Below are 21,559 nucleotides of genomic sequence, written 5' to 3'. Positions count from 1 at the left end.
CACCTTCCCTGCCTCAAGTGACCTGAATTAATTTGGGGCTGATTAATGTGTCACAGAATATTTTTTTAGCTGGCACCTGCTTCCTTAGTGCTTCCTGATTAGTGATCTTTTGCACTTGCTAAGTGCTTTCATTGTTGCAAAATTAGTTACAACACCTGCCCTGCCCCAACTGACAATAATGAATTAGGGGCTGATTAATGTGTCACTGGATTTGAACTTCCAGCCTGGCTCCTGCTTGTCTCCCTTAGCTGTAATTCAGGACCTTTGTGGCATATGTGTAACTATTCTGAGGGTCAGAGCAGGGTCACATAATAGTTGCAAGTAGGCAACTGAACTCTGGAGGGGCCCCTCAGGAAGCACTACAGGAAATGGCTACTAATGATGAGCTTGAACTTTTGAACCTGGTAAGTAGTTTCAGTTTTGCTAAGATCGTATTTCTGCAATTTAGCGCTTATTCGCGGGGCGCGAAGTTGAACTGGGAAGCCGCGAACTCACGCGAACAGTGTGAGCAAGCCATAAAATCCGCTGCTCGCGGATTTGCGGATTTTGCGGGAAATTCGCGAATCTCGCGGATGGCGAATTTACCGAAAATCCGCAAAATCCGCGAGCGGAACGGATTTTCCGCCCATACTTAATAGGCAGTGTTATTTTTAGGTCTCGCGACCTATCAATGCGCGCAAGCGCATTGAGCGGAGCGACAATTCAAGTGCTCAAAATCCTCGTCAAACCAAGGGCTTCTTGCTGCGGTTTTCTCTGAGTTCACGTGAATCACGTGACCAAAAAAGCACGTGCATCAGCCTCCCTCCTTACTAATTGCATTTTTTTTAACGGCCGCACATCACATCAAAGGGCTTCGCCCAGCGTGCGCTCTGCGGCTTCTCCTCCCCTAATTAATCATGGCTGGCCGGCCATACTTTCAGTTTCCCGGCCGCTCTTGTTTTTTATTGATTCTATTGGTAATGCACAGACTTTTATAAACGCATGAATTTTGCACGCACTCGAGCCGAACTCACACATTAAAGAAAAATGGCTAGATTGTAATAATGAGTTACCAACAGGCATCTGCCTTTTCTCAGGAGTAGAGGCTTTAAATTCCGATTTCTTGCTGAAATCGCAAAGGTAAAATTGGACCCCAGCCTGTTTTAACAGCTTTGTCATCCAAGCCCACGTCTTCAATGAGAGACATATCGTGCATTCCCGAGTCAGCAGCGCCCTTTGGCTCTCTGTGGAACATAAACAAGCTGTCTTAGTACGTATAAGGAACTTGAAATATTTAGGCGCTGAAACACTTCCCATAGCACCAGCAGCAACAATATTACTCAGCATGCAAAAGTATGCCAATTTATTTTTTAGCTTCTATTTTCGTTGCTGAAGTAACATGCACCTAGGTTCCTACGTTGTAAGTAAATAGCTCGGCATCGCCGTGCTCCACTCGTTTCACCCCATGGACAGCAAGCTGGTACTTCAACTGTAGAGGAAGGCTTCATAAACAAACCCCCACCCCACACCATGACGTCAGGGGTCGCTGAAAATAAACTGCCCACCTCTGATGAACGGAGCCCTGCTTCCGTACGGCTCTTCGTTCACTTCACCTGCTGCTGGGCCCCATAACTTCATTTTGCACTCGGGCCACTAGAGGGAACCAAGCAGGACTCGCGAGACAGCCTGCAATGCCGACAGTCACTCTCGGTCTCTGCCCCCTGGGACTTTTGCATAAACATTGGCCCTAAGTGGAGGCAAGCTGCAGCCCTGCGGGGAGCCTCAACAAAGGGTGAGTGAGTGCCAATTACCCCTCATCATCCATCAGAAACCCATCAGACTCCACCTCCCACTGCAGCCTCTCTTATCAAGGTGCCGACATCAAAACGGGGCCAATTGTTCTGCACACACATTCACCGATGCCCATGCAGCTAGGCCTGCCTTGTTCAGTCCCAGGCTTAAGTAGGGTGAATGGCGGTGAGAGTGCTCAGTCTGCCCTGTCCCACAGTCGGTGTCCACCTCTGGAATTGGACCATTTAAATATTATCACCACTTCTGAAAGGCTTCCCCATCTGTTTCTGGCCACAGTTATCCCAACATCCTTCTTAATGGGGGAACAGACATACGTCAGAGTACCGCACCTTCTTTGTTTCAAGGTGCAGCGTTGATGGCCACTGATAACATCACAAAGCATATTCACTGATAGACAACCAAACCAGCAGACAGATTTGAGAAAAACACACACACCCCTCCCCCGCCCCCCAACACACACACTCTCTCTCTCGATGCAGTGGGCACAATTTCTCTTGTAAATATGCAATTAAATGCTGGTGTAAAATTACACCTACAAAGAACCGACTCAAATAATACATTGTGCCTACGTCAATGACAAATACACACCTTGGACATTCCACTGCGATTCGACGTCAATGCGCACCGTGGGAACTGAACTGTTTACCCTTTCTTTAACCCTTTCTTTCCTACTACGAGAGGACGTTTATAAACACTGTCATTTCACTACTAAGCAACTAAGGCACAGGGACATCATCTTATCTCATGGTTTGAAACTGTTATGCCAGTGCTGAAACCAGAAGTGTTTTTTCACAAACATTCAAATCATGATTTTAAATGGAAATTCACCCCACACACACACACACCGTCACCATAACACCCTCTACATCATACAAAGGCACATGCACACACCTTCATCCTCACAACACCACACACCATCGGAATACACACACCCTCCCCCTCACACCACCTCACACACACTCACCCTCAATTCACTCAAAGACCCTTACACACCCTCAATAACATTCTCAAAAATCACACACTAACACACTCACACACCCTATCAGCATCACACATTATATCACAATCAATCACCCTTTTCAAACTCACTCACACTCACACTCTCTCAGATTACACAAATGTCACAAAAAGACGTTAATATTTCACTTCTGTTCTTTTATTTTCCTCACAATAAAATACACTGAACATAATCTTCACAAAAGGTATTTACAACAGTTTAAGCTATTGCCATTATAAATTACAATAACTTTTATTTAAGTAATAATTATTTAAAAAATGTCATAACCATTTTTATTTGTAATATCAATACATCTAAGTCACGTAAATACAAAACATTTGCATTACAAATACTATGAGTGTCACATTTGCAAAAGTTAAAAGTATTGGCATTGTAAATGACAAAACTATTAATTTCGCGATTTTCAAAACCAACACATAAATATAAAATGTGTCATTTACAAAACCAATAGCTCCAACTTTCCTACTGCGAGACCTATTGGCAACGCCAGTGCTTGTTAATACTAAGAGCTCAAACTCTCACAAATGCAGGAGCACTTTAATATTGTTTGTGCCCCTTTTTTTCAGACGCTGCTCCCGTATTCAGGTTAAAGTGAGCACCGTCTAAAGAAAGGGGCGCGTCCAACATTAAAGTGAAAGTATGTATGGTGCTTTCACCCAACAATTTCAAAAGCTTCTGTAGCGCAGCCGCTGAAGTGAAAGCGGCTGTGCCGGTAGTTAAATGAGCACAGCTGCTAAAATAAAAGTGGACCGCGCAGTGTATTAAATAATTAAATAACCGTTGCTACTATAGTTAAAGTGGACCATGCTGTAATTTGAATAAAACATTCTTATTAAAATAAAAGCAGGCGGGTGCTGCGATGTCATGGGTGGAATAGGGGAAGAGCATTCAAGAAAATAATGCTCCCCAACTTATAGAGCAGACCTTGTAACAACACCAATAAAAGGTCCAGTTGTTATGGGTGTTAACAAAAGCAAGCACACACAAGAAGCTACCCTGAAAATGGTTTGTTAACCATATCCATACACAGCACTAAGTCATGAAAAGTGCTGGGCATCTCAAAAGATGTACAGGACTGTCCTCCCACACCCCCAGGTGTAATGTTTCATCATTGGCACTCCTCCCTCTCTAAAAGTCAAGTTGGATAGAGAGCAGGCCAACACCTGGAGACAGGGAAGCACTTTTAATGATCCAAGTGGGGGCCTGTGAATAGGTGATTTTAAAAATAAATGTAATACATTTATTTGGGTATTTGCTGTGTACTAGTTGGTGTTAAAAACTAAAATGTGGGGATTGAGGGAACGGTTACCCCATCATCATTTTTATCGTTGACATGTTTCTGCCAGTGGCCCAAGTGGGTCCGTGGCATTCATCAGGACGAAAATAGAGCTCCTATCGTGCCATTACGGTTTAGATGTTACCACTAGGTTAGGGTGACCTGTGTAATCCTCTACCTGAACCAGAGGTCCTTATACCCCAAACTAGGGTTCTAATTGCCCCATAGTAAGAGGGTGCAGTGACCCCTGTAGTCCCACTTGCCTGAAAGTGCAACCCTTGCCGTCGTCCTAGAGATATGTCAGGAAAGAACAGTGAACATCTCTAGGGGAAGAAAAATCACCTTGCCACACACACGCTTTGAACTGCTGCCAAGCAAAGGGAAGGAGGAGCCTCCTTCACATTCCAAGTTCAGTCATCGGTTAAACAAGCTGCAACATCTCACCCACCTTTGGGATCCCTTCCGCCGCACCCTGCGCATACACCCGCAACCCTCATTTCTGTTGGACATGGGAGATCCCCAGCAACCAGCACTTGCTCAGGGGCCACCAGAGTCATTCTTGCATGCCTCAGTTACGCCAATACCCCCCTTCAGCCAGCTCGCTGACCCAGCCACATCCGCACCCAGGTAGAAGCTCTGGTTAGGTGCCTCAACCACTATTTCAGAGGCACAAGAGTGACCGATGGTGCGGTGAAACGCTCATTGCTGATGCACTACGGGGGTAATAAACTCTACAAACTGTTTGAAACATTACAAGATACAGGGGCTGAAAATGACTACGACGCGGCGGTCGTTGCCCACAACGGGCATTTCGACCCCCAAATGAACTCGGACTATGAACGATTCAAGTTGTGGCAAGCCAGGCAAACTGAGGTGGAGACGGTGGACTTTTTCAACGCCAGGTGAAGGAGGCTTGCACGCTCGTGCATGAACATTACTCAACTTGAGGAGATCCACGCGCAAATAATACAGGGGTGCACGTCTGTCACACTGAAATGCCAGATACTCCACCAACCATTGATGTCCATGGATGAGATCCTCGTTCTAGCTCGCTCCCATGAGCTGTGGAGGAGGAAATGGAAGCCGCCAGAGCTCAACGCAGTGCTGCTACCCCATCACCAAGGGCCATTCCCATCAAAGAGGAGACGGTGGAATCTAGAAATGTTCCCCACCCATGTGCACCATGCATGTTAATGACACCACTGATCAGGCCCTGAAAGACACAGGAGCATCCATGAATGTGATGGACTCAAGCCACTATGAGAAGCTGTCCCCTCGATCACCCCTCACTCCCAGCTCAGGCAGGATATACACCTACAGCGGTATCATAGCCATGCCACTCATGGGAGTAATCGAAATGGACGTCACCAGTGCGGAACACTCCATCAAAACCAAGTTCCACATCACAGAAGGTCAGCAAGGGACGCTATTCGGATGCCACACTGCCGAAGACTTCGAGTTGGTATTCTTCGCAAAGCATGTCCATGACACTCCAGCAGAAGACCTACTAAATGAGTTTCCACAACTGTTCCAGGGGCGTGGAAAACTCCAAGACCACAGGTAATGCTCCACATTGACAAGACCATCAAGCCGACAGCAGTCAGGCACAGTTGTGTCCTGTTGCACCTTCATCCCTTCTTCGAGAAGGAGCTGCAAGACCTAGAAAACCAATGCGTCATTGAGAAGGTGTTTGGCCCCACCATATGGATCTCCCCGTCGCTGGTCACACCGAAGCCCACGCACCCAGGGCCGTCCGGCCGTACGTTGACAAGCGGCTTCCCAGCAAGGCCATCCGAAGGGGGAGAGACGTGACCCCGACAATGGACGACAGCGTAGCAGACTTAAACGCTGCCCAGAGGTTTTCCAAGCTAGAACTGAACTCAGGATACCACCAGCTAGAGTTGGTGCCAGAAAGTCACTACATCACAACCATCTCCACGCACGTGGGCCTCAGGCGGTACACCCAGCTCAGCTTCTTCATTTCCTTGGTGGCGAAGGTGTTCCAGAATGCCATCAAGACGGCCCTCCTGTACCTGGTAGGAGTAATCAACCTGAGTGACGACATCCTCTTATACACCCAGAGCCCTGAGGAGCATCATGTCCGACTGCGGGCCACGCTCCAACACCTTGCGGACTGCGGTCTCACTCTACGCCGAAAAACATGCTCCTTCTTCTAGGGTTCAATCGATTTATTTGGCTACATCTTTTCACAGGAAGAACTCCAAGTCGATCCATGAAAGGCAGAAGCCTCTAAGGAGAAAGCTTCTTTTAACATCATCAAGATAGCACTGCTGGACCAAACCACCATGGCATACTTCTATCCCTGGAAGAGAACTGAACTGGTCATGGACGCCAGCCCTATAGGACTGGTGGCAGTTCTCATACAAGAGAATACCAAGGGATCTGCGTTCCAGTCACATATGCCAGTCAAGCACTATCTCCTACGGAGACCTGCTACTTGCAGATAGAGCGGGAAGCCCTGGCCATCTGGTGGGCGTGCCAACACTTCCACCTCTACCTCTCTGGCCATCAATTTCAAGTGGTGACTGACCACAAACTGCTTCTACTGTTGTTGAATGGGTTGTCTCGCCTGGCACCACAGAGTTTGGGGAGGTGGGCTGTACAGCTCCAGGCATACTCCTTCCAAATCGACAGGCCATGGGCCAAAAATTCAACTGATTGCTTGTCCAGCCACCCATCACCAAGCCACCCAGGAATGTCTGCGATGGATAAAGAGCGCACCCAATGCTACATAAACATGGTGGAGGTCAACACCTGCCCAGTAGCTGTCAGAGTGGATATAAGAAGTGCCATGGACGACACCGTGATAAGGGTGAAAGAGACTCTGACCCGAGGACAGTGGCACTGGTTCCTTGACGGCTCCAAGTCAATGGTGGACGAAGAACCGAATGCACCCAACCAACTCTGGAGAGTACGGCACAAATTGAGCACCAATGAATCCAGCCTAGTTCTGTGTAGACAGAGGATAGTTGTCCCAAAAAGCCTCCACAGTCGGATGGTCACACTCCCTCATCAAGACAACCAAGGAGCCGCGAAAACCAAGGCAAGACTCTGCGCAAAAGTGTGGTTTCCCAGCATGGATGAACTGGTGGATGAAGAGATCTGACGCTGCTATCCCTGCACGATCACCAGTGGCAATTCTGAACTGGGGTGGCGGAGTGAGCTAAAGAATGATGATGGATTAAACCCAGATCAGTTGACTGTGCGTGAGTGCTTGCAATGTTCAACACTCCATCCTTCATCCCCTTTGGTTTTGCTTTGTTCGCCCTACGTTGGCAGAGTATGCCCAGACGTGGGTCCCTTGCCACTGGATTCAAGCTAGCCTGGCTGATGACGGCTGATTAGCCAGAAACCGGTCCCAGGATGTTTGTTTCCTGTCCAGGGAAGACATGGCTTGGCAGTTCGGGCCGGACTGTTCCCATGAGGCACAGGGTCAGACTGATTGGCATATGGCCATGTGTGAACTGGGGTGGCGGAGTGAGCTAAAGAATGAAGATGGATTAAACCCAGATCAGTTGACTGGGGGTGAGTGCTTGCAATTCTCAACGCTCCATCCATCATCCCCTTTGGTTTTGCTTTGTTTGCCCTAAGTGTGGCAGGGTATGCTCGGACATGGGTCTCTTGCTCGCTTTACCACTGGATTCAAGCTAGCCTGGCTGATGGCTGATTAGCCAGAAACCGATCTCCCAGGATGCTTGTTTCCGGTCCAGGGAAGACCTGGCTTTGCAGTTCGGGCTGGACTGTTCCCATGAGGCACAGTGTCAGACTGATTTGCATATAGCCATGTCTGAACTGGGGTGGCAGAGTGGGCTAAAGAATGAAGATGGATTAAACCCAAATCAGTTGACTGGGGGTGAGTGCTTGCAATTCTCAACACTCCATCCATCATCCCCTTTGGTTTTGCTTTGTTTGCCCTAAGTGTGGCAGGGTATGCTCGGACATGGGTCTCTTGCTCGCTTTACCACTGGATTCAAGCTAGCCTGGCTGACGGCTGATTAGCCAGAAACCGATCTCCCAGGATGCTTGTTTCCGGTCCAGGGAAGACCTGGCTTTGCAGTTCGGGCTGGACTGTTCCCATGAGGCATAGTGTCAGACTGATTTGCATATGGCCATGTCTGAACTGGGGTGGCAGAGTGGGCTAAAGAATGATGATGAATTAAACCCAGATCAGTTGACTGGGGGTGAGTGCTTGCAATGTTCAACACTCCGTCCATTATCCTCTTTGGTTGTGTGCAATTCTGCTTCTGCGTTAGTGCCGACGGGGGAGCCGTACTTAACTCCCTGGACAAAAGTCCGCATCGACTTCGGGAGCTTCCCGAATGGGCGAAACACTGTAATAATCATGGACTCCTTCTTCAAATTTCCTTTAGTAGGACTGGCACCATCTACCACTTTTGTCCACGTACAACTCCTACTCAAAGACGTTCGCACTGCTCGGACTCCCAGAAGAGATCAAGTCCGACAATGTACCCCTGTTCCACGGGCAAGACTTTCATGACTTCCTAACACAAAGGACAACCAAGCACTATTGAATCACCCCACAATGGCCTAAAGCCGGATTGGAGTGGATCAACGACGCCAGGATGCAGAAGAGTGCCTGCATCAATTTTTACTGGCATACAGACAAACACCGCACTCCACAACAGGATGCGCCCCTGTAACTCTGCTGCTCAAACGGCCACCGCTGGACATAATCCCAGAGACACGGAGTGGGTGCCACCCAGTTAGGAATTAGACACGGCCCAACAGAAACGACAGACAGCAAATGAGAAGGCTACCAAGGATCGGTGAGCAAAGACTCCCCCGCTGCATGTTGGGACCCACACTATATTCTAAGACCGCCACCCAGGGTGGAGGTTTCACACTCACTATGAACCGGAGGTGTGGACGGTGATCGGGTGGATGGCACGATAACTGCCCAGCGCGGTCGGCATATGGTGGTGAGAAATGTGTCATGGTTCAAGGCTGTACCGGTCAATGCTGCACCCGTCAGCACCACACAAGAAGAAGGTGAGCTGGAAAGAGGCAATGCATTTCAAAGCATAGCGAGCAGCGAGGGTCCGCGCCCATTTCCCCAGCAACGGAGGAGTGACACCAGAGTGCAGCAGACCAAACGGATCATCCCCAGAGCTCCACGCGGGAACTTTGTGAAGCGCCCCAGTCTCCTTGGCGAACGAGATCCAGTTGGAGAGCCAAGAAGTCAACGGTACCTGTTGCTGCCTAATCCTGTGCCCAGCCAGAGGTTGAGACACTTTGTGTTGACATTTGATACCCACTGTTTTCTGTGTTTTTTTTATTTTCTTTGATAACTTGAAGAAGGGCGGGATGTAGAGCCATCCGGCCTCTCCCATACTTTGTTACTGCAAACACCCCTCGTGGCAGGCCTCGGCCCGAGGGTATAAATAAATGCGCTAATGTTGCACGCGCCCTCTAGACGCGGAGCAACACAGAGTGTTGTGGTGCCTTTATGCTGCTCACCGCCGGGAGGCCTCTAGCTGCCCACAGGCCTGGCCATCCTTGCAGCACCCTCGGTGTGAGGTTTTAGGCACGCTAGCCGCACGATTTCACTCGCACACATCCCTTTTCCTGCAAGAGGATGTGCAGAGGACCCCCCATTGAATTCCATTCCACTTCCACCCTCCCCCCTGACACCCAATCAGCGAACAGTCTGTACTCCTGCCATTGTTGGATTGGGATTAAAAATCGGCCCGGGCACGATGAAAAAAAAGTGGCCCACATTTGCATATTGCCTTTGCAAAACAATGCTTCGGCGAAGTTAAATAAAAAAAATACCAAAAAAGGTGAGGGGGTAAAATAAATGCACAGATTAGCTTGCACTGTTGATACACCCCTGAATACAAGTGGGACCACTTTTGCTCCGGCCCTCTGCCCCAGCTCAATAAGCATATGTTAATGGGCCGGCCCCAGCGGGAGAAAGGGAGTCTGCCCCCAAAAGGCCACTCAGGCACCCACTGGCATCCGAAGAATGCAGAAACCGCAAAATTGCCCCCCAGACTGCTCAAAAAAGCAGCCCACAGCTGGAACTGGACACCGGCTCCTCGGGCATTGCCAGAGGGCCCGTGTTACCAATCCGACGCTGGCTCCTACGTGCTAATGCTGAGCTGACGGCGCGCGCTGCCTCCTCGCAAGCGGTCACACCTAATCTCTTTATTTTGAGGGAAGCCATCGGTTCCAGCCACCTATGGATTTCACCTAGTGCTTTGCAGAGAAAACTAACATGGCAACCGCCTTTTATCAACGTACAGCCGCCTCGAATGAATGAGAAGCACTGTGATTCTCCGGCCCAATCCAGCCACAATCGACGCTCCTCGCTGCGCTCCGCCTCATAATTGGTTATAAACAGGAGATGCAGCCTCCAGGAGTGTGGATGCAGCAAAGCTCCTAGCCCTGGTCTTCCAGATGCTGGAAGTGAGGAGGAGGAGGAGGAGGAGGGGGTGGTGGTGACGACAGGCAATACTTCCACATCACGAAGGGCGACAAAATCCACTCTAACATATTGCACAGTCCAGTCACCAAGCCTGTTCTAACTCACTGCCCACACAGATCTGCAAGTCCTGTTCTAACACACTGCACAGTGCAACCAGGCAGATCCTACCTTACAGGCTGCTTAGACCCTGGAAACTAAGTTTTAGAACACTGCACAGTCCAACCAGCAAATCCCCTCTCAAACATTGTAGAGTGAGCCCCTGAAACCCCCTCTCTGACACGCTGCACAGTTCAACCCATCAAACCTCTCTCTAAACTGTAAGACCCAGCAAATCCCACTTTTACAAACTTTAGTTAGACCCAGCAAACCCTACTTTAACACACACCACTGTTAGACACAGCAAACCCCAGTCTAACACACACCACTGTTAGACCCAGCAAACCCCACTTTAACACACTACACAGTTAGAACCAGCAAACCTATCTCGAACACACTAAACTGTAAGACTCCGCAAATCCCATTTTAACACACTCAAATGTTAGACTCAGCAAACCCTTCTCTAATATACTCCCTGGTGAGACCCAGCAAACCCTTCTCTTACACCCACTACGGTTAGACCAGGCAAACCCTTCTCTTACACCCACTAAAGTTAGACCAGGCAAACCCTTCTCTTATACCCACTACGGTTAGACCAGGCAAACCCTTCTCTTACACCCACTACGGTTAGACCAGGCAAACCCTTCTCTTACACCCACTACGGTTAGACCAGGCAAACCCTTCTCTTATACCCACTAAAGTTAGACCAGGCAAACCCTTCTCTTACACCCACTACGGTTAGACCAGGCAAACCCTTCTCTTACACCCACTACGGTTAGACCAGGCAAACCCTTCTCTTACACCCACTACGGTTAGACCAGGCAAACCCTTCTTATACCCACTACGGTTAGACCAGGCAAACCCTTCTCTTATACCCACTACGGTTAGACCAGGCAAACCCTTCTCGAACATCAACCACTGTTAGACCCAGCAAACCCCGCTTTAATACACACTATCATCAGACCCACATTTCGATGAAGAGGACTGGCTATTCCTGAACCTCTCTCTAATAACGGAACTTTTAGACCCAGCAAACCCTGCTTTAACACATTGCACAGTGACACCCACCAAACACCACTCTAACACACTAAACGTAGACCTGCTTTAACTCACTGTACAGTGAGACCCAGCAACCCCCACTCCAACTCACTGCTCAGTTAGACTCAGCAAACCCACTCTAACACACTATACAGTTAGTCCCAGCAAACCCCAATTTAACACACAGAACAAAGCCCCTCTAATACACTTCCCAGTGAGACCTAGGAAACCCTTCCCTTTTACCCTATGCTGTTAGCCCCAGTTAACCCTACTCTTACACCCACTGTGTTAGAGCCAGCAAACCCCTGTTTAACACACACTACTGTTAGACACACATTTTGAAGACGAGGACTGGTTATCCCTAAGCATGCTGTCCATTGGGTATTTTTGTAGGTGATCTACTGCCCCCTCCCCCAGGGTCTTCTCAAGCCTGGGCTGTAGTCTGTCTCCTGGCTCTTCACACATCTGCTCTCTCTAGGTTGAGGTTGTCCCTGGTCTGCTTCACCTTACTGCCTCGTTCTTCCTGTTACAGGTGATTGAATCTCTCATCATGAAGACCGCCTCGATGTACACAGACTGTAAAAATCCCATGCAGTCTGTCGCTGCTGTCGCAGCCCTCCCACCAAGGCGGTCCCGTCAGAGCCGACGATTCAGCGCACTGGGTAAGTGGGTATGGATACACTGGGTATTCACTCATCCGGTTTATTTTGTGGGTTCCATTTAGTGTGTACGCTGAATCGTGCCTCTAGCTATGCTGTGTTTGATGTAATCTCACCTGGGTTCATGACTCACAAATGTCTTGTGTTTGTATAATGAGGACAGGTCTCTAGAGTAAGGGTGGGCTGAATTTGCGTAGTCTCACTACGCAAAGGTCAGCGAAATGGTAAAAAGACCTCTGCGAGCACGCAAAAGTTCAGCAAACAGGCGGAATTGCTTGTTCCGCCCTGTATTATTATTATTATTGTTAAATTTATATGGCGCAACAGCTACACGGAGGTTTCCCGGCGCCTGGAGAAAGACAGAACTCCAGAGTTTGATTAACCACATTTTGAGGTCTTTACGGAACTTGAGGTAATTATGTTCATAGCGAAGTGGAGATGGGAGAGAGTTCCATAAATACGGGGCCAAGTAAGCAAAGGACCGACCGCCCATGCATGCAAGTTTGATCCTGGGAACTTGAAACTTAGCCTGATTGGAAGATCTTAGAAGGCGTGTTGGGATATAAGGATTGTTGGAAATGGGGTTACCAGTTCTACTGGGGGTAGCATGGAGCAGAGCGGGCAGGCCAAACTTCAGAGGACATGTGTAAAGCGTCCACGCAGTACTCAGACGACACACCAGGCACACCACAAGAGACACGACACCGCTTCTGGTTGGAAAAAGAATAAGTGTTGTATTATCTCCAACCTGCAAAGGTAAAACACAACAATAGCAGTAATCACAAGGGGGCGCCAACTGGCACCAGAGCAATGAATGCAAAGGGGATTATTTACCTGGGAAAGGGGCAGGAATAAAAGGTTAAGTCCGTGAGTCCATGGCTGAAATAAAAACGTGTTATCGTTGGCATGAAACCTTAGGAGAATACGTGAGGGAAAGAAATACTAATGCTGAAACCCAGGGTCAATATCGCAGGGCAAACTCAGGCCTAATCCTTGGCCTCACCTAGACGTAAGCTGTAGGCGTAAATTAAAGCATTAGACATAAAATACACACTAGGTATGGAGGCAAAGCCACACAACTGGGCCTGCATCTGCGTCTCCTGTGAAAAGAAACAGGCGGCACCTGGCCTTAACAACTGGCATAGACATGCAAATGTAATATCAGGCCTGGGCTGGCATAATCACGCCCACCCTGGGGCACATACCTTTGGCACAGAACAGTGGGCATAACACTAGGTATAACACAGGCGGCCTGGCCTTAGCACCTCCTGCAAGAAAAGAAACAATGGGTGCATAACATTGACATCCGGCCTAGATAGGCATTCGCATCACCAGCACTGGCAACAGGCCTGAACCTTGGGAAGCGTAATCAGGTGGCCATTGAAGGCACACAGGGGCCGGGGCAACATTCCCATGAACCTAGCACATTATGCATCAGGCGGTAACGGGAGAACACTAGGCATCAAGGAAAACATTAGGCATGAAGGCACGTCGGCCTTGGTTTACCACCAGCCCGGAGGCACCAGGAGGTAGGAACACCGGGTGCGTAAGACTAGCATACCCACATTGGCAGGAACACCCCTCCCTTAGGCATAAAACCTGTACTTCTGCATTAACATCAGGTGAAACATCGGTTGAGGCATAAATCCTTAGACCCAACCCTGAGCCAGGGGGGATATCGAGGAAAATAAACTCCCCAGGTTAGTAGTCTCGCCAGCATGTAAAGCAGGGGAGTCCCTCTTCTGAGGCTCTAAAGTTACTACGGCCCCCAAACAGGGTCAGTTCCACTATCCGGTGGCACGTGGAGTGAGGAGTGCAAGGGGCCCCCAGCAGTGCGTCCCAATGGGCCACCTCCAGGGCTCACTTTAAGTCTGCCCCAAAACAGCTCGCTCCCCACGAGGGAATAGGTGGGAGCAGGGGGGCAGGCACCGGCCGTGCCCCGACTCGCACCCCCAACCCACGTCCAGTGGAGACTCCACTCACCGGGCTCCTTACGGGTTTCCTGTGCAGTTGGATGGGAGGCAGTCACCGACAATGTGCCTCGAGGCCCCCCTCCGGCCCCACCAGACAGCCGCAGACACTGCTCCCCGAGCGGAGGTGGGGAAGGCTCCTGCTTAATTTACAAGGCTGAGAGGCAGCAGGATCTGGCGCGGTAGCACTTAGGAACACACAAGCAGCCTCTACCAGCTGCGCAGCGCTAGCCACCACACAGCGCTTCTCCTCAGCCCAGCTCCTCATACAGCGTTTCTAGATCAAAGCGCTTAGCAAGCAGCACTTATCCAGGGCCAGGCAGCCCGTCCAGCGCTTGGTTGAAGCGGCGCTTTGCAGGGGCACACAGCAGGCAGTACAGTTCAGGCACTTCAGGACTACCCAGGGCTTCTGCAGCAAAGTGCTTCCAGGATTATAGCGCTTTGGCACGCAGCTCCTCCTCCAGGCCCAGTACGTCCAGGAGCACAGCGAAAGGGGGGCGGACAGTCCCAGCAGCAGGCCCAGGGTAACACTCCTCACCTCCTGGGTGGCGGGGTCCCAGATGCTCCTTTCCTTCTGGGTGCTTCTTTGCGCAGCGCTTGCGTAGCGCAGGGTCCCGGCAGCTCTAGGGACCTAGAGGGGCCCTCCTTCCTCAGGGGCCCGGGGACAGAGCAGTAGGCACTACTGGGCCAGGTCAGCAGGTAGTGGGGGCATCATCAAAGCAGGGTGGTAGGCTTTCACCATCCCCACTGCAGCGTGGCCCTCCTCCCACAAGGCAGCCTGAACTCCTGAAGTGGGGATTCACAAGCCCTGGGGACAGTAGGGGGAGTCCTAGATGGGTGCAGGGCCCAGCACACAAGCCCAAGTGGCGGTATCCCCTTGCAGCAGGTCCCCTCACATTCCTGACACAGCTCTGTTTCTGCACATGACATCTCTACTGCTCTCACTATACCAGAAAGGCTGGAAGCTTCTAGAAGGTCCCTCCAAATGCTGGGATTGCTGGGTACCAGACAACTAGACCGCTAACCCACCTCAGACAGGCAAATTAGTTTTAACTGGCTCAGGGGGAGGAGTAGGTGCCAGGCTTTCCCTCCAAATGCAGGGGTGGCTGGGTACCTAACAACTAGACTGCTAACCTCCTGCAGTCAGGTGGCACAACGCATAGCCTTGGCAACCATTTTAAATGCAAAACACAAATGCAGAATTTCACCAGGGTACATGTTTACAATGGGGGAAAAAAAATGTACACACCATTACATTGCATTTAACATTAACATGGCGTCTCACACCACACATGGCCTATTCGGTAACCTTCACCATGAGCGAGACATCTCAAATTAGGGGGGCGAAAAGCGAAACATTTTTGGGGAAAAGGGCCAAGTTCAACGAGGATGAACTAAGGTCCTGAGGTAAAGCGGTGCAGTACAGGCATTAATCTTGTGCTTGTAGCAAAGGGCTTTGAATTTGGACCGGTTTTCTATCCTGAGCCAGTGGAGGTTGCAGAGAGAAGCCCGTTCATGATGCTTTTTTCCTGTTTGCAACGGCTGTTTGCGTGCTCGGGGAGAAATATCTTGCAAACACGCATTTTGAAAGTGCGAACAATTAAAAATTCTGCAAAGCCGCCAATCACGTTTTTTGGGGCAATTCCGCGTTCTCCGCAAAATTACCCAATTTACCCAAATTCCACGAGTGGAATGGAATTTACAGCCCAGGCCTACTCTAGAGGGAACATGTTCTTGGTGCTGGCAGGAGCCCATAGATTGTTGCAACCTCAGTTTATGGGAGGCGCTGGCAGAGGCTTGGCAGTATGGCAAATATTTGTGACTAGATGTGAGCTAAACTCCTTCTTGACATGTACTCTGTGACAGTTCTCCAACAAGCTTGATCTGTGCTTAAAAGCCTCAGATCATGTCTTATTTGTAACCTTCCTTCCAGGACTGCTTCTGCTCTGCTTCTACGTTCCCTTCATTGGTTCCCAGTTCATAAAATAATTAATTTAAAAATGCTCTTTTTGATACATAATTCTCTGATCGGAAAAGGTCCAAGCTATCTATCTTCGAAGTTACATTTTACCGACCAGATAGACTTTCGCTCCCTGTACAACAGGTCAGAAAGTCCTGTTAAGAAGGCAGGCCCTCTTATTACCTATCCCCTCGGTACCGGAATGCGTTGCTGCTCCACATTCAAAAGTGCACTGTTCATTTTAAGTTCAGGAAACTCCTCAAGACAGCCTGTTTTCAGCTTAGTAGTTCAGTGATTTTCTGTGATACCCCTCCAGGAGAGATTTGTGCAAGATGTCCAGACCTCCCTTACTCCAGCCACATTGCATAAAAGACTCCCAGGGCTTTGGGAGGCTGTTCAGATGCAGTGCACGAGGCATCCTTTTTCTTCTGCTATGGGCATGCGCTCAGTTGGTTCCCTTCTAGAGAGGTAGTGTCCAAATAAAACCATTAATCATATTATAGATATAGCTGTGGTGCTTGCGAGGTTGGATCACCGTTGGTCACATTATGGCCGATGCACCTAGTGAAGTGGGCTCAGGCTGACGAGGCTCTAATTACAAAGCGGGGATGCAGTGACCTTGACTGAATGGGGCACCCTTTTTCTTAAGCTTCTCCAAAACTCTGTTGATAAACCCCATAAACATAAGGACAGACCTCCTGTTGGGTTGAAGGTGATGAGTAAGATGGTAATAGCTCCTTCTCTCCTTTGAGCAGGATGTCCGGAGATGCTTGACACACTGTATGGTTATGTCTTTGGGTTGGCTTCTACCGCTTCCTATGCCTTATTACAGATATGTAACCTGCTGAGAAAGTACCTTGAATGGAGCAAAGCATTGATGCTGAGGGCATGATGCATCAATCTTTTACACTCAGCAGAGTCGCTGCATCATCATCGAACTTTGCTGAGGTGAAGGCAATACATTGTTGTCGAGCCACACCTTTGCATCGGCGATGCAAAGGGCGATGCGTCAGTTCAGATCTGCGCATAGGTGATGATGCATCAGTTTTGTAGCAAAACATCTGCAGAACCTACTTCTGAGGCCCCAGTCTTTGAAGGGGCACCTCAGGCAAGGGTAGGACTCACAGCAGGCAGTGTCTAACAGCACCGACAGCCCTTGGAGATCACTTGGAGGGAAGGCAGAGTCCAGCTCTCCTTCCCTTCAGCAGAGTCAGGGGGCAGCAGGCAGCATGGCACCTACCGGAAAATTAGTCCAGATCCGTTCTTTAAGCAGCTCAGTAGTCCTTCTGACAGAGGTTCAGTGAAGAAGCCAGAAGAGTATGTTTTTAGTATTTATACCCATAAGTTCCTTTGTTGAAGTGGGTGACTTCAAAGCAGCTCTCTGAAGTGCACAAGGATCCCTTTCAACACAGTCCTGTCTGATAGGCTATCTATGGGGAGTACATCAGTGCTTTGTGTTTGGCCAGGACACTACATATTGAAGTGTCTGACCCCCATACCCAGGAAGACCAATCAGAATGCAGATGAGTGCTCAGAATGTGTTTGTCGATTCCCTCTTAACAGCTACAAAGTGTAGCTGTTACCCACTCCAAGGTGTATTGGAGACAGGCAGTCAGGCACATAGAGCAGTAAGTGCAAAGAAATGTCCACTTTCCAAAAGTATAATTTCTAAAATAGTAATGTTAAATCCAACTTCACCAGAAAGGAAGATTTACCATTACCATTCCAATCAATCAATCAGCGGATTTGTATAACTCGCTACTCACCCGCTAGGGTCTCAAGACGCTGGGGGGAGGGGGAGTTGCTACTGCTCGAACAGCCAGGTCTTGAGTTGTTTCCTGAAGGAGAGATGGTCCTGGGTCCGGAGGTGAGTGGGGAGGGAGTTCCATGTCTTGGCTGCCAGGTAGGAGAAGGATCTTCCTCCGGCGGTAGATCTGCGAATTCGTGGGACCGTGCCTAGGGCGAGGCTGGCGGAACGGAGCTAGCGGGTGGGTATGTAGAATGTCAGGCGGCTGTTGAGGTATTTGGGGCCCATGTCATGGAGAGCCTTGTGTGCGTGGGTGAAGAGTCTGAACGTGATCCTCTTGCTAACGGGGAGCCAGTGCAGGTCTCTCAGATGGGCAGAGATGTGGCTGTGACGGGGGATGTCCAGGATGAGACGTGCAGAGGCGTTAGTCTTTGCTGGAGTTTGGCTGTGGTGCCAGCGTAGAGGGTGTTCCCGTAGTCCAGTTGGCTGGTGATGAGGGCCTGGGTGACCGTTTTCCTGGTTTCGGTGGGGAGCCACCGGAAGATCTTTCGGAGCATGCGCAGGGTGTTGAAACAGGATGACGAGATGGCGTTGACTTGTTTGGTCATCGTGAGGGAGGAGTCCAGGATGAATCCCAGGTTGCGTGCATGGTCCGTTGGCTTGGGGGCGGTACCCAGGGCAGGGGGCCACCAGGAGTCGTCCCAGGCCGAAGGGGATGGTCCCAGGATGAGGACTTCTGTCTTGTCTGAGTTCAGTTTCAGACGGCTGAGCTTCATCCATTCCGTGACGTCTTTCATTCCTTCCTGGAGGCTGGCTATGGCAGTGGTGGAGTTGTTGGTGAGGGAGAGGATCAGCTGGGTGTCGTCTGCGTAGGTGATGATGTTTAGGTTCTGTTTGTCGTGCGATGGCTGCGAGGGGGCTCATGTAGACGTTGAAGAGGGTGGGGCTGAGCGAGGAACCTTGCGGGACGCCGCAGATGACTTCAGTGACCGCAGATCAGAACGGGGGGAGGCGGACTCTCTGGGTTCTTCCAGTGATGAACGAGATGATCCACTCCAGGGCCGTTCCTTGGATTCTGGTGTTGCTGAGGCGCTGTATTAGGGTGCGGTGGCATACGGTATCGAAGGCTGCTGTGAGGTCCAGGAGGATGAGGGCAGCTGTTTCGGCGTTGTCTAGCAGGGACCTGATTTCGCCGGTGGCTGCGATGAGGGCGGTCTCGGTGCTGTGGTTTGCTCGGAAACCGGACTGTGAGGGGTCGAGGGATCCGTTTGTCTCGAGGAAGGCGGAGAGTTGTTTGTTGACGGTCTTCTCAATGACTTTGGCAGGAAAAAGGGAGGAGCGAGATGGGGCGGAAGTTCTTGAGGTCCGTGGTGGGTTTCTTCAGGAGGGCGCTGAGCTCTGCATGTTTCCAGCTCTCCGGGAAGGTGGCGGATGCGAAGGAGCTGGTAATGATGTCCCGGAGTTGGGGTGCGATGATGGAGTCGGCTTTGTTGAAGATGTGGGTGTGAACAGGGGTCGGTAGGGGAGCCGGAGTGGATGGTGTTCATCGTGTGGGTGGTGTCTTCGGTGCTGACCGGGTTCCAGGTGCAGAGGGTTGTGGTGGGGGGCGCTGGTTTGGTGGTTGAGTGCGTGGTCTGTGCGCCAAAGCTGTTGTGTATGTCGGCCATCTTGCAGTGAAAGAACGAGGCGAGTGAGTCGCAGAGGTCTTGCGAGGGTGTGATGTCGTTGTTGCAGGCACTGGGGTTGGAGAGCTCTTTAACGATGCAGAAGAGTTCCTTGCTGTTGTGGGTGTTGTTGTCCAGTAGTTCTTTGAATGTTGTCCTTTTGGTGGTGGGGATCAGCTGGTGGTGTTTTCGGATGGCGTTCTTGAGGGCTGTCATGTTTTCTGTTGTCTGGTCGTGGCACCAGGCTTTCTCGAGGGTGCGACAGGTCTTCTTGGAGTTTTTGAGGTCGTTGGTGAACCACGAGGTTTTATTGCTGCCGGGTCTGCTGGGAGGGTTCTTCAATGGTGCGAGTTCATCAGCGCAGTTGGTGAGCCACTGAGTGAGGTTGCGGGCTGCTTCGTTGGGGTCCCTCGTGTTGGTGGGAGGGTGCTGGCTGAGGGAGGCGGTGAGTTGGTCGGTGGTGATCTTGGTCCAGCTTCTGTGGGGAATCTATTGCGGGTGGTGGTGGGTCGTGGTTCTCCTGAAGTTGAAGTGGATGCAGCTGTGATCTGTCCAGTGTAGTCCGGTGGAGTGGCTGAAGGAGATGTGCTTGCTGGAGGAGATGGGGTCTAGCGTGTGGCTGGCGTAGTGGGTGGCAGTGTCCACCAGTTGCTTGAGTCCCAGGTAGGCGAGGTTGTCCAGCAGGGTGGTGGTGTTGCTGTCATTGTTGTTCCCCAGGTGGAAATTGATGTCCCCTAGGAGGATGTAGTCTGAGGAGGTTAGGGCGTGCTGGCTGACGAAGTCTGCGATGGCTTCGCTGAATTGTGTGTGTGGTCCCGGTGGTCTGTAGATGAGAGTGCCTCTGAGGGTGATCTTGGGGTCGGTGTGTATCTGGAAGTGAAGGTGCTCGGCGGCAGTGAGGGTGTCGTCGGAGTTGGTCGTGATTCGGATGGTGTTTTTGTGGACGATGGCGATGCCTCCTCCGGTCTGGTTGATGCGGTCCTTCCGGGTGATCTTGTAGCCATCCGGGATGGCTATGGCGATGTTGAGGGCTGAGGATGCATTTATCCAGGTTTCTGTGAAGAAGGCGACGTCCGGTGCTGTTGTGTCGAGGAGATTCCAGAGTTCGACGGCGTGCCTGTGGACAGAGCGGGTGTTGAGCAGGAGGCACTTGAGGTGATTGTTGCTGGTGCTTGGCCTGGCGGGTGCGGTGCAGGTTCGGAGACAGGTGAATTTGCAGGCTTGGCAGGTGAAGGGTCCGTGGGTGCCTTTAGGGTTGGCTTGGTAGCATGCAGAGTTTCGGTAAGCGTTGAGTGCGTGGAGGGTGGATGTGTTGTAAGTCCGTCGTGTGGGCTGGTAACGTCGGGGGTCAGGTGTCCTGGCGCTGGGCGCGGTTCAGGCGCGGATGTGCGCAGACACGCTTGCCTTTGGCGTGCCTTCATTTTGCAAACGATTCAGAAAAGGGGGTGGTGATGAACAGAGTGTCTGAATTAAGCAGACCACTCTTACCCAGTCCAAAGATCAGGGCTTGATCCATCACCGTTATTTATCTCACTGCCCCATCCCAGCTCAGAACCTGGCTATATGCAAATCAGTCTGTCCCTGGCCCAGTGCATCATGGGAACAGGGCAGACTAAACTACCAAGCCAATTCTTCACCAGAAAGGAGACAAGCTACCGGGGACCGGTTTCTGGCATTTCAGCCGTCTTCGGCCCGGCTTGCTTGAATCCTGTAGTTTGGTTTGCCCTGTTCCCATCATGCACTGGGACAGGTACAGACTAATTTGCATACAGCCAGGTTCTGAAACTGGGATGGTGCAGTGAGCTAAAAAACGGTGTTGGATCTAGCCCTGATCTCTTGACTGGGTGAGAGCTTTCTGCTTAATTCAGAGA

At 50.5% G+C, this 21,559-nt stretch overlaps 1 protein-coding gene across 4 annotated transcripts in view; it reads left to right on the top strand.

The window, feature by feature from the left end:
- LOC147729517 (rac GTPase-activating protein 1-like) overlaps nucleotides 1-21,559 on the top strand; it is a 390,363-nt gene that overhangs the window by 187,577 nt on the left and 181,227 nt on the right. For all 4 annotated transcript variants that reach the window (XM_086954407.1, XM_086954409.1, XM_086954408.1 and 1 more), the window contains exon 9: nucleotides 12,221-12,350. In XM_086954407.1, coding sequence (XP_086810533.1) covers nucleotides 12,221-12,350 — 130 coding nt within the window. The remainder of the gene's footprint in view (nucleotides 1-12,220; nucleotides 12,351-21,559) is intronic.

This window comes from Lissotriton vulgaris, chromosome 2_1 (assembly GCF_964263255.1).
Source record: "Lissotriton vulgaris chromosome 2_1, aLisVul1.2, whole genome shotgun sequence".
Lineage (NCBI taxonomy): Eukaryota > Metazoa > Chordata > Amphibia > Caudata > Salamandridae > Lissotriton > Lissotriton vulgaris.
Note: the sequence above shows the minus strand (reverse complement) of the source record. Positions and strands in the feature narration are given on the sequence as shown.